The sequence below is a fragment of the Chelonoidis abingdonii genome, chromosome 6 (genome assembly GCF_003597395.2).
Source record: "Chelonoidis abingdonii isolate Lonesome George chromosome 6, CheloAbing_2.0, whole genome shotgun sequence".
Taxonomy (NCBI): Eukaryota; Metazoa; Chordata; order Testudines; family Testudinidae; genus Chelonoidis; species Chelonoidis abingdonii.
The window spans coordinates 12,852,460-12,865,004 of record NC_133774.1 but is presented as its reverse complement, the minus strand read 5'-3'; the positions used below and the strand labels follow the sequence as shown (position 1 = coordinate 12,865,004).

The following is a 12,545-nucleotide window of genomic DNA, read 5'->3' as shown; positions in this document are numbered from 1 at the left end:
TGGATGGGGAGGTGGGTAGGAAGGCAGCAAGGGTGATGAGGGAAGTGGTCAGCCCAGGCAAGGCAGTGGGGGCCAGGGGCAATAAGGGGGGTACTGAGCCCAGGGACAGAGCCCTGAGACTGGGGAATGTAGCCTGCCACTGTTCAGGCAAAGCCCAGGGCCCAAGGCCCCATGGTCAGAGCCCGTGGCTGGAGCCCACTGCCGCGCAGGCAGAGACTTCTGCCTGCCAATCCAGGGCTGAAGCTGGAAGTCTGAGCCCCACCCACTCAGACCAGTTGTCTGCTCTTCTGGTATTTGTGACTCCAGAGGGGGTCAGGGCCCAACTCCTCCTGGTGGCCCAGGAGAGGGGGTGCTGCTTTGTACCCTCCCTGCCAATCACTGCCCAGAAGGTTGTGTGGCCACAAGAAAAGCCCCCGTGGCTGCATTTAAGAAACACTAGAACATTCTGCAAAATGTTCTGGGTTTCAAGAGATTGGTACAATGAGACCTTCATTTATGAAGTCTCTAGAAATAAAATATGGAATAATCTTGCATTGTAAGAGGAGCACAAGGCAACACAGATTTATGTCTTATTAAGACAAGCCATTAAAATTGTCGGAGAAAAACGCAGTTCTCGCTTTTCATTTGGGTACAGCAAAATCAAATACTTTATTATTCTCAAACAATTGTAATTGAGGGAGGGAGTGCCCTAGGACACAGGGTTGCCCCTGTCCCGGACAGGTCTCTCAACAGGTAAACAATTTCAGAAAGCATTTATACCTTTGTTACAGACAATAGCAAGCAATGTTACAGACAGTAATGAGCAACAGATGCAGTTTGTTTATGCATAGGCCATCCTGCTATCTTATTTTCCTCAGCTTCTGGGCGCCAGTCTACGCATTTGATTATTAGGCAAGGTCGTGAGTGATAACTTCTCACACAGTTCTCTCTTACTTGTCTCACACTATCCTTGCCTCTACATGTTCCACGTCATAAGGGTTACAGCTGGCCTAACTCTTGTTAACAGACTGACATGCATTAAGATCCCCTACAAATCCTTGTCAATTCTTTCCCTTCTTCCACAAAATGCAAATCTTGAATTAATTTTGATTAAAACACTTATATTAAAATTGATTCTGTAACATTATTAAAAACCACAATTAAAAGCTAAATTTAATTTTAAAGAATACATTGCTTGGAATCAAGTGTACTTACATGGGTTAATATTGTGGCATATCAGTTAAAGACCTAAGGCAGGATCAAATTCAGTCCTGTGAAAATCCACTGGGTCAGATTTAGTGATGCAAGTGAGCATAGTTCTACTGGTGGGCATGATTATACCAATAGTGAATTTGGTCCACCAACCTCATGCATTTGCACAGATTGTAAGCTGGGGAAGCATTTTGCCCATTCGCTATAATCCAAGGGTAGGCAACCTATGGCACACGAGCTGATTTTCAGTGGCACTCACATTGCCTGGGTCCTGGCCACCGGTCCAGGGGGCTCTGCATTTTAATTTAATTTTAAATGAAGTTTCTTAAACATTTTAAAAACCTTATTTACTTTACATATAACAATAGTTTAGTTATATATTATAGATTTATAGAAAGAGATCTTCTAAAAACCTTAAAATGTATTACCGGCTCACAAAATCTTAAATTAGAGTGAATAAATGAAGACTCGCCACAGCACTTCTGAAAGGTTGCTGATCCCTACTATAATCAATTGTATAGGTTCACTAAAAACCATTTACATTTCATGCCAAAGGATGCCAAATCTCACCACAAGCTATGCACATACAGGAATAACTCCTACAAACAAACAAGTGCATCCGCCTCTGAGGTGCAATGCAGAAGCTGTTTAACATCCCACAGCAAAATGGCACCACAGTTTAGGACAGAAAGTAGTGAATATCAGAACGGAAACTGTAGGGTGGGACTTAACAGAAAGAATCTGAAACTAAGTGCTTGAAGTGTTTGCAGAACTCCTGTTAGTATCAGTAAGTGTTCACTGAGAGCCATATAGGAAAAGAACTAGAAATGCTTAACCTAGTCTACAGAAAATAAAACCAGTATCACTTACCAAGCCATGGATGTAACAACAACTGGCAGGAGAAGCCACCAATAATAGTCTCCTTTGTCAGAGAACACCGCCATGAGCAGTCCCACCAGGACTCCATTGTAGCCGAACAGTCCTGCTGCTATGGCTGATCTGTGGGAGAAAGACAATTGACTTGAAATGGTTACTAGAAAGCAATTGGCCCTGAAGGTCCTGTATGCACTAGAGCTGCATCTCAGTGAATCACTTTCTTGTACTGAAATGCAATTTCCAGAAGTCCTACATCTAGCAAAGTGACAATATTGAGCTGGTGAACAATGTGACCACTCACACAAGTAACTAGGTTAGCACAATTGGTGCGATAGCAATGGTGTTGCTTGGTACCCCATGTTTAGAGGGCAGCTGAAAGTTCGTGGGGTACCTAGCACATTTCTAATACCCCACAGACACTGCATTGTAACAGAACTAGAAAATCTGAACGTAAAAGAAATCTGTTCTAGATAGCTTTCTGGGTATGTGCAACACCTCCTTGCTCACAAACTACTTGAGGCCCAAAACAACAGACATGTTCCTCATTGATTATTTAACCTGAGCCTTTGGGCCACAATTCTTCCCTCATGTAACCGCAACCAAAACCTGTGGAGAGGAAGGCTGGTCCAGTTGCACAGGTGCTGGCCCGAGACTGGAGATACCCAAGTTTTATCCTGTTTTACCCCAGACTTCTGTGTGAGTTCAGGCAAATCACTTAGTATCTCTGTGCCTCAGTTCCCTTTCTGTAAAAATGGGCATAATGGCACTGCCCTACCTCAGCCGGGTGTTGTGAGGATAAATACATTAAACATTGTGAGGTGCTCAGGTACAATAGCAGAGAGTAGCATTGGATCTCCAAGATAAAATGCCCGTAACAGCTCAAATAACACGTCCATCCACTGGCTCTCAAACTGCGTTTACATACTTAACCTCACAGCCATATCATGATGTTTGTTATTATCTCCGTTTACCAGACAAAGGAATGGAGATGCAAAGGGTAAGTGACTTGCCATGTAGCAAGACAGTGCCAGAGCCAGGATTAGAACCTGAGATGTTTATACTGCTTTCAGTGTACTGGACTGTACCTCTCCGGGATTAGAGATTACAGGCCATTCAGCGCAATAACCATGGTTTATGTAATGTGAGCAAAAGCTTGAACTCACTGTTCAGCATCACCAAAGAACGGATCTGCTCAAACATGTGCCTTAGACACCTCTAATGGGTAGCACAATATTTTAAAGTTCAGTTGCCATTTTCTTTAAAGATTCCAAATGCAAAGGCCAAACCTACCTGTCCTGGCTCAGAATAAGCGCCGTTAACGTCGAGACAATTGTTCCTGAACAGCCTGTGAGCGTCCACCAAGGATTCTGGATCAACAGTCCAGCTAGAATAAGTAACCCACTGAGTGGGTTGTTGACAAACATCACCTGGGATATTCCCCGCAGGACCCAGTCAATAAACTGAACAACTAGAGGTTTATCTGAAGGAGATCAAATAAAAATTGTGGGAATAAGACATCATTCCAGCATGGCTTTCTTGAAACACACTTGGCTTTGCAGGATCTGCCTCCATTCTGTTGCCAGCAATATATCAACAAGACTGTAAAACTCGTCTCTGATTTATTGGTGCCTGGACATATTTTCCATCTGGCACATGAAAAAACTAACTGAGATGTATTGCAGTTGGTAGAGTTCACCACTATCAAGCACTTGGTCAGATTACTAAAGAAAAGTTTATGAAAGTCACAACTAGTCTTTCTTACAGGGCAGCCAGCATAAGGAATCCACTATACATTTAATGAGAAAACTAAACCACTTGTGTGTAACTCTGTTGCTGAATGGGTTTTAGGCAAGGCTGAAAACAGTGTGTAGATGGACCAGGAAACGTTAGTAAGGAACAACCCTTCTACTATAGAAAAAATGCAGACACAGGATGCTGAGGCACAGATTTCATAGGACATAAGACAGATTGTTAAAGGTATTTAGGCACCTAAAGAACAGATGTCTAGCAGGACTTTCCAGAAGTGTCTAAGCATCTACCTCTCATTGAAATCAATGGAAATTAGGCACCTAGATACTGCTGAAAACCCCACTATCCCATAACATGTCATTAGGTGCCTAAATATTATTAAAAATGTGCCCCTTCATGGCAAGACATATTATGTACATCAGCACAAGCAGTACTGAACTAAATCTTTATTGATGACACTTCTGTCCAATTACATGTTGGCCCACACAATCCTTTAGTTTTACATTTTCAGAAAAAGAAGGCTGAGGGCCAAACACAAATATTTACACTGCTCTGCGCAAGTGTGCAAGGAGCTCACAGAAAATACCAACTCATTGCTTATGCAACTGCCGTGACTATTGTACAAAGAGGGGAGATTAGTTAATTTATCTTATCCTTTTATCTAAAACCAAACCATTGAAAACATGCCACAAAGCCTCCAAGTTGTTCATGCATCTACTATTTGCAACTTTATATTCCTATTAATACTACCCTTGACATCTACTTCTGTCCTCCATGGTGTTCTATACCCACTGGTTGTATTTTGTTCCTATATGGATGGTAAGCTACTTGAGACAGGGACTGCTTTTTATTTTATGTATGTGTAACCCACACACCTTCTGGGTGTGCTGTTCTGGCCCAGCTAGTGGCACAGAGAGAGAGAGAGAGAGAATGGGTCTGCTTAACAGCCAGTTAACTTTTAGCTCATGCTGTAGGCTCATGCACTAACCTCCAGAGGTCCCCCGTTCAATCTAGGCCACCGGCGAACAGGGTCTGTCGGTGTTACATTTGCACAGCACTCATCACAATTATTATTGTTTATTAATAACTGGAATTGCAGTAGCACCTAGCAGCTCCCAGTTCGGAATCAGGGCCCCATTGTTCTAGGTGCTGTAGCCACTTGTTAACAGGAAAAGAAAGTCCCTGTTCCAAAGAGCTTACAATCTAAATTAGTTCCCTAAACCGGATGAGTCCTTATAATACAAATAATAGTAATAACACATGGTGGTTTAGGTGTCTAAATGGCCTTTTGCATGTGCAAATGCCCAATTTGTGTGGGCAGTCATGGTAACGGCAAGATCTTCTTTTCCGAAAATGAAATGCTTAGTCAAAAAAATGTACACCCCAAACTCTGAACATGCCTCCAAGTACACAAATCAGGGAGTTAGATGGATTAATGCCCAATAGATGCACCCAGAAAATGTTAACATTGCTGTTGGTGTAATGAGCTGATTGTTATGTATTACCCATGGTGCTTTTCAGAGAATCAATGGCTTTACCTTTCAGCCAGTCTCCACACGGTGTCATTTCTCCTGTTAGATATCCAAGTGTTTTGCAGATTCTCCTTTTGCCGCTTCCCACTGGTCTCTGGTCTATTGTGCTCTTTTCATTGTACATCTTCCTTTCTCCGTTATTATTGGTTCTAACAACCTCACTGTCTTCCATAGCTTAAGGAATCGAGGAAAGGGAACAATGGATTACAACTCTCAAACTGTTCTCAGATGTTATTTGCTTTCAATCTCCTAACTTGTGCACCAGCAAATTTCTTCTGTACTTAGGGAAAGACTGATACTCATTATGAAAAAGAGTAGTTACTTACCCCTTGAGAAACCCCACTGAAGTCAATGAGACCACTGGCGGAGCAAGGTGCTACCCAAAATGAATATGGTGTGGCAATCTGGCCCTTAAAGAAGGGAAGGAGCAGATTGGCTAGATGAATTCGTGTTCCTTGGTAGATGGGCACATATCACTTACTGTGATGACTGGACCGTAAAGAGTTGGGAGGTTTAGCCCAGAACAAGTTTAAATGTGATTGAAATTTTGAGTTATTTTTGCTCCACTTCCCCCTTGCTAATGCAACCTGCATCCCAACTCTGCTTTCACCTTTGCACCCCCAAGTCAATCCTTCCTTCCCTTCACTCTCAGTTTTCTCCACTTATCATTAGTAATGCTTTTTAGTAAGTTCTCAGGCACAGCAATGCCTCCACTTGTGTAACCCACTGATAGGGATGTATTTCTAGCCCCCTTCTGTGTGTGATCCACAGAGATTTAGAGTCTGCTCCAGCCCCAGCTAAAGATCTTTAGCTCAAGATGTAGCAGCTCCTGCATTTAGCTCTGGAATTCCCCAGTGTATCACCTAATGTGGTGGCTATCACACTAGTTTAATGCTCGTGTCTAGAATGTTCCATGATTTATTCCCTTTAGAGAGAGGAGCTCCAGGATGTGGTGACTCCCTTCTCAGGCAGCTGGCTCATTAGAAGCTGCCATTAGAGCTCCAGAGAGGGATTTCATCAAGATATAAAGGCTTGCTGCGGGTTGGTAAAAGAGGAAATACATCACAATGAATTATGAAGCTAGCTCTTGTTTCCAAACTTCTTTATCCATCCTTAAACCCATGCCCCAGGACTCCAAGAGAAGAACTTAAATGTTTAATTGTTAAAGGCAGAACATTGTTAAAGTTAACAAAGCCAATTCATTCTGAATTTTTGAAGAGTTTGAAGTGAAAATCCCTTTCTCTGGTTCTCAAGGCTCAAACGGAAACATCTGGTGTGGACGGATACCTGGACACCAAATGGAGATTCAGCTACTAATATCAAACTCAAAGGCATTTGGAATCCAGGATGAAAAGGAGTTAAGCTAATTCTGAAAAGCAGGTTGTAACCAGGCGGGACTCACCCTCATGGCCCCTCCTACTGGACATCCTTGGGAATTAGCTCAAATTCCAGCTCGGAGCACCCTCTGCAGGCCAGTGATCCGCCTTGTTCTCAGCTACTGGCCCCATGTCCTTCCCTGAACCCTAGTCCCCCTTTTACATCGGGTTCTGCCCCCCTGGCAGTAACCTCTTTCTCTTTGGGGTTTCCCCCTCCGGGGAACCCCCCACCCTCTATCCCCACTTTGCGTCAGTGTCTTGGCAACTGCCCAGTCATTAGCTAGTCCCACCCCCGGGGCAGACTGCAGTATTAGCCTCTCATCATCGGCAAAGGAGGTTTGGACCTGCTGCCTTAGCCTACCCCTGGGTTGCACCCTGCAACCCCAGTACCTCTTGGCCTAATTCTAGGCTACAGCCTGGGGCTTTCCAGGCAGGGACTCCCCAGCTCCTCTGCCTTTCCCCAGCACTGCTTTACTCTAGGTACCTTGTCTGGTTCTATGCAGCCAGGCCCTTCTCCCTCTACAGACAGAGGAAGACTCTTGCCCTTGGTTTCCCTGGCCTTCTTATTAGGCCCCGTGGCTCAGTTTGGGGCGTGGCCCCAACTGCAGCCACTTCCCCAATCAGCCCAGCTTAAAGGGCTGCTTTCTCCAGCCCCAGCCCCTTATCCAGGGCTGTTTTAACCCCTTCAGGGCAGAAGCAGAGATCCGCTCTGCTACACAGATATTTAAATCATTATTTTGCATCTATTTTCCCATAACAGCATGAGTGAAGACCAAAAGCCCTAGGCTGGATTTTCATTGGACTGGTCACAATATCAAGAACATTGCTTGACTGACAGTAAGAGTGGATGGAAGAATGCAAGAGCTTATATATATATGCGACTGGATAGCGTAGTGGTTAAGAGTGCTGCCCTTTGATACGGGAGACCGCCCTTTGATACGAGAGACCGGGGGTTCAATCCTGGTGTACTCAACTTTCCAGTAGGGGTCTTGGCAAAAGACCTCTAAACGCTTCCCTGCCTACCTTCAAATGAGAGTGACTGAACTAGGAGAGTCATGCTGCTCGGACGTCGCCGGATTACAAGGTCTTGCCAGATGTTGAGAACCAGGACAATCTGATGATAGTGGGCTACTGGAACAAACCATTCATGGACTGACAAGAGAAATGGATTGATGGAATGCTACTACACAGTAGACCTAATGAGAGGATGTATGAGGGGACTGTGGATGGACAAAAGACCTACATCCACACTTGCTGAGAAACAGCTAGTATTCAACGCTTCAACATAGTAAAGAGGAAGTTGCTCTCACAGCTTGAGATAGACCAACTCCACATTAACATCCCAGATCAAGAAGACTGGAAGAACAAGTGGATGTGCAGCCCAACACCTGAAGCTGAAACTTCACTGCCACCCCTTCCATGTGCGAGCAGAGCAGCAGATATGAGGCATAAGATCATGGAGAAACTGCTACAGTCAATCCTCAAGATGGATTAACCAAGGCTCAGTGGAGAGTACCATCTGATAGTATGTTAGAAGATGCCAGTAGAGCCTCATGACAATCCCTACTACCACCATACATCAAACCAAATGAACTGGTATAGCGCTACAGCCTCTGTAATCCTGAGATGCTTGGCTACCTGATCAAGAAGAACAACAGTATGTACCACCCTGAAAATGAGGTTGGAGGATAAGATCAAGGCAACTTGGAGAGAAGTTAGTCAGCTGGTGAAACTACAGAAGGGTGTAGAGATTAAGATAAGACTCAGCTACTGAAAAAATACAAGGACCTGACTCCCTCTGAAGCCTAGAGACTGCTAAACAAAGGCTCACAGCACTAGCTACCAGGCTAAGGAGATAACTAGAGAAGCAAGGCCAAAAAAGTAAATGCCCTGTTCTCCAAGAACCATCCAAGGTGTACTCCCACTGCAGGGCAACAACACAATAGCAGCAGAAACTGAAGTACTGGAAGAACATATGGAGAAAGAGAAGACTCATAACACCAGTGCAAAGTGCTGCAGGACCTGAGCACAGCAATCTCCCAGAACAGAAACCAGTCACATCACTGAGAGACATCCAGCAGCGGGTCAAGAACATGAGAGCTAGACGCACCTGACCAGACATGATCCACACCTACTGGCTAAAGAAACTAACAGCAGTGCATGAAAGCCTAGCAGCACAGATGAACCAGCTGCTAGCAGCAGGCTCCCACCCATGGCTAACACAAGGAAGGACAGTGCCGATCATGAAAGACCCTGCAAGGGACAGAACCGGCCAGTAACCTGCTCCCCACAACATGGAAAGTCCTATCAGGCATCATAGCTGCCAAGCTACAGGACCACATGGGCCAGTACATGACACAGCTCAGAAGGGCATTGGAACAACACCAGTTGCTCATAGATAGAGCAGTCACCCAAGACTCAAGGTCTAGACAGACCAATCTGAGCACAGCCTGGATTGACTACAGGAAAGCCTACGACTCAATGCGCACACGTGGATCTGTGAATGTCTGGCGCTATACAAAGTCAACAGGACACTAGGCCTTCCTCAAGAAACTCAAATGGGACTATGGAAGACAACACTAGAAGTCAACTCAAGCAGCTTGCACAAGTGCCATCAAGTGTGGCATATACCAAGGTGATGCACTGTCCCCGCTGCTGTTCTGCATAGGCTTAACCCCTCAGCCAGATAATCACAAGGACTGGATATGGGTACAGGTTCGGAGTGGAACTACCATCAGCCATCCCTCTACATGGATGACATCAAGCTGTATGCTAAGAATGAACGAGACATCGACTCGCTAATCACACCTGACGCGGATCTACAGTGAGGATATGGGATGTCATTTGGACTGGAGAAGTGTGGCTGGATGGTAGTGAAGAGAGGGAAGGTAGTCAAGACTGATGGGGTGGAACTACAGTGGCCACATAGCAGACATACAGACCAGCTCAAGTAACCTTGGCGTCCCACAGTCACATGAAACCATGAGGAGGAGGCAAGGAGAACAGCAACATCCAAGTATCACCAAAGGATAAGACAGGTCCTGAAGAGCCAGCTCAGTGGGAAGAACAAGATCCACGCCATCCAACGATACGCCCTGCCGGTCATCAATACCCTGCGGTAATAGGTGGAGCTGGCCAAAGGAGGACATGGAGGCGCCGATTGAAAACCCGGAAGCTCCTCACAATGCACGGAGGTTTCCCCAAGTCCAACACCCAGAGACTGTTACCAGCCAGAAAGAAGGCGGGCGGGAATTGGTGAGCGTCAAAGCCACTGTCCTGGATGAAACCCGGAACATCCAAGATACATCAGTAAGATGGCCCCCAAAGATGAGCTGCCTGAGAGAATGCCTGAGGCAGCAGCAGACATGGAGGAAGACCAAGCAGAAGAAGTGCCCATGGCAAGACAAGACCTGCATGGGATGTACCATCGACAGATAGCTGAGGTGCTGACATTGGGAAATCCTACAGTGGGTGAAAGGGCTGGACTAAAAGACAGCACTGAGGCACTGATCATAGCAGCACAGGAACAGGCACTGAGCACCAGATGATCCATTGAAGCAGGGGTCTACCACACTAAGAGGACCAAGGTGCAGAGACTGTGCAGAGAGGCCTCAGAGACAGTCCAACACATAGTGGCAGGATGTAAGATGCAGGCAGGAACAGCATACACTGAACGACAAACCAAAGTGGCTGGCATTGTGTACAGGAACATCTGCACAGCGTTAGGGAGACCTCTCCAAGACCAGATGGAGATTCCCAGAAGGTTTGGAGATAGCAGAGGCTAAGATTCTGTGGGACTTCCAGATCCAGACGGACAGGCAAGTACTGGCCAATCAACCAGACATCGTGGTAATAGACAAGGACCAAAGACAGCGGTGATAGATATAGCAGTGCAAGTGACAGCAACATCAGGAAGAAGGAATATGAGAGCTGGAGAAGTACCAGGGCCTGAAAGAGGAACTAGAGAGGATGTGGAAAGTGAAGGCAAAGTGGTCCCAGTGTGGTAGGAGCACTCTGGCTGTGACTCCTAAGCTGGGTGAGTGGCTCCAACAGATCCCAGGAACAAACATCAGAGCTCTCTGTCCAGAAGAGTGCAGTGCTAGGAACAGCTAAGATACTGCGCAGAACCCTCAAACTCCCAGGCCTCTGGTAGAGGACCCGAGTTGAGGAAGACACATAACCACCATAGGGGTGAGAGGGGAATTTTTTTTTTTTTTATATATATATATTTTAGAAACACAAGCAGAGCTCCAATAGTTCCCTGTTTGGAGAACAGAACTGCAGGCTTCATCTTAAATCAACCCCTCACTGCTAAACAGAGTAATAACATCACTGAAGCTGGGCAATGTTTTTCTGATTTGCTGTGCATGGATGTCGTTTTGCTGTGCTATCCCTGCACAGTATGCTGCACTTTGGTACCTTCTGTGTGTTTTGTGTGGCTTCATATGGAGACCATATGAAAAACAGAGATTGCACAAGACAGGAGGATGGCCAGGCCCAGCGACATCCAAAGCGCCTTCAACAGAGATCCTACTGGTGCAGTTAGACCACCCTGCATTTTTCTGGGCAGTGATACCACTTCCCATTGTTTTAGGAGAACTGATGAAAGGTGCCACCTCCAGCTTAGCAGTACTGGAGACAGACGTCCACTATTTATCCAGAGAATGCGTTAGATACAGGAGCATCAGCCATTCTGTCTCAGCTCTAGCTTGGTGTAGGGGACTATGTCTAGAGGGCAGAAAGAACTTCAGTCTCCACAGTGCATGCAAACCCCGGTCTCTCTGCTGACACTGCCAACCAGAATTGTAAATAGTGCCATTTGAGAAGATTATTGTGTTTTTAAAGATAGATCTGTCCCCACTAGGAACTGGACTTCCATCCTCACAGTGGATTTCACATAGACCATCCATCTGCCAGCAGGTTGAAATGACTTTAGGGCGCTTTTCAGATGTTCTTGGAGGCAAGAACTATATACCCCAAAACCTGTTTCCATCACCTTTGCCTGGACTTCAGCTTTCTACTCTGGGCCCCAATGAGTCTAATGCTGGTCCTGCTTGGTGGCACCCCTAAACCTGCTCGCGGGACCTCCCAGACCGCTGGTTGAGAACCACTGATCTAGTACACTTCCCAATATGGCCCTGGTGGGTCTCTCTTTTTGAAGGGTGTTTGATGAAGACTGAATGGAAGCTGCACATACCTGTTCTTTCAGCAGATCCCAAAGAAGCACACTTGGAGGGAGATCTTGGTGTGTGCTGGGAAGGCATGGTACTTAAACTCAGTGATGGTGGAGCTTAATGCCAACCAGGGAAGTGTCTGTGAAGAGAAAACTACTGGATGCATCACAAATATCACTCAGAGAACATCTGTTCATTCTTCCTGTCATTTCACAAGTGATATAAGCCATGGATAAGGAAGAGGAAAACATGCACAGCAGTACGGCATGTAATAGGTAGGCAAAGTACATGCTTAATTGCAGGCAGTGTCACAGGATTGTTAATTTCCTAATTTTGTCTGTAAAGCATCACACATCAAAATGACTGTATGTGCAATGTATGCTCAAACATCTGTTAGTGGAATATACATTGCACTGCATGTAACGTGCCTCCAGAATAATCCTTACTTCTGCATACAAACTTATTGGATATATGTGAGCTAAAACCTGTGTAAGAAATGTGTGCAGGGAATTCACGTATTGGCTTGGCTTGTGTGAGGGCCTCTATGTGGCACACGTGGAACTCCTAAAAGGCTATGATGGTAGTGGCAGATTGGGTCTAAGCTGGCACATATTTTCCATAAAAACCTAAGAATGGTCTGACCCAGA

At 45.5% G+C, this 12,545-nt stretch overlaps 1 protein-coding gene across 1 annotated transcript in view; it reads right to left on the bottom strand.

The window, feature by feature from the left end:
* Positions 1-11,965, bottom strand: part of SLC14A2 (solute carrier family 14 member 2) — a 50,608-nt gene extending 38,643 nt beyond the window's left edge. Inside the window, exons 1-4 of the mRNA XM_032768966.2 lie at positions 11,922-11,965; positions 5,355-5,522; positions 3,358-3,547; positions 2,062-2,190 (exon numbers count right to left, since the gene is read on the bottom strand). Coding sequence (XP_032624857.2) covers positions 2,062-2,190; positions 3,358-3,547; positions 5,355-5,520 — 485 coding nt within the window. The 5' untranslated portion in view covers positions 5,521-5,522; positions 11,922-11,965. The remainder of the gene's footprint in view (positions 1-2,061; positions 2,191-3,357; positions 3,548-5,354; positions 5,523-11,921) is intronic.
* Between the last annotated feature and the right edge of the window lie 580 nt (positions 11,966-12,545).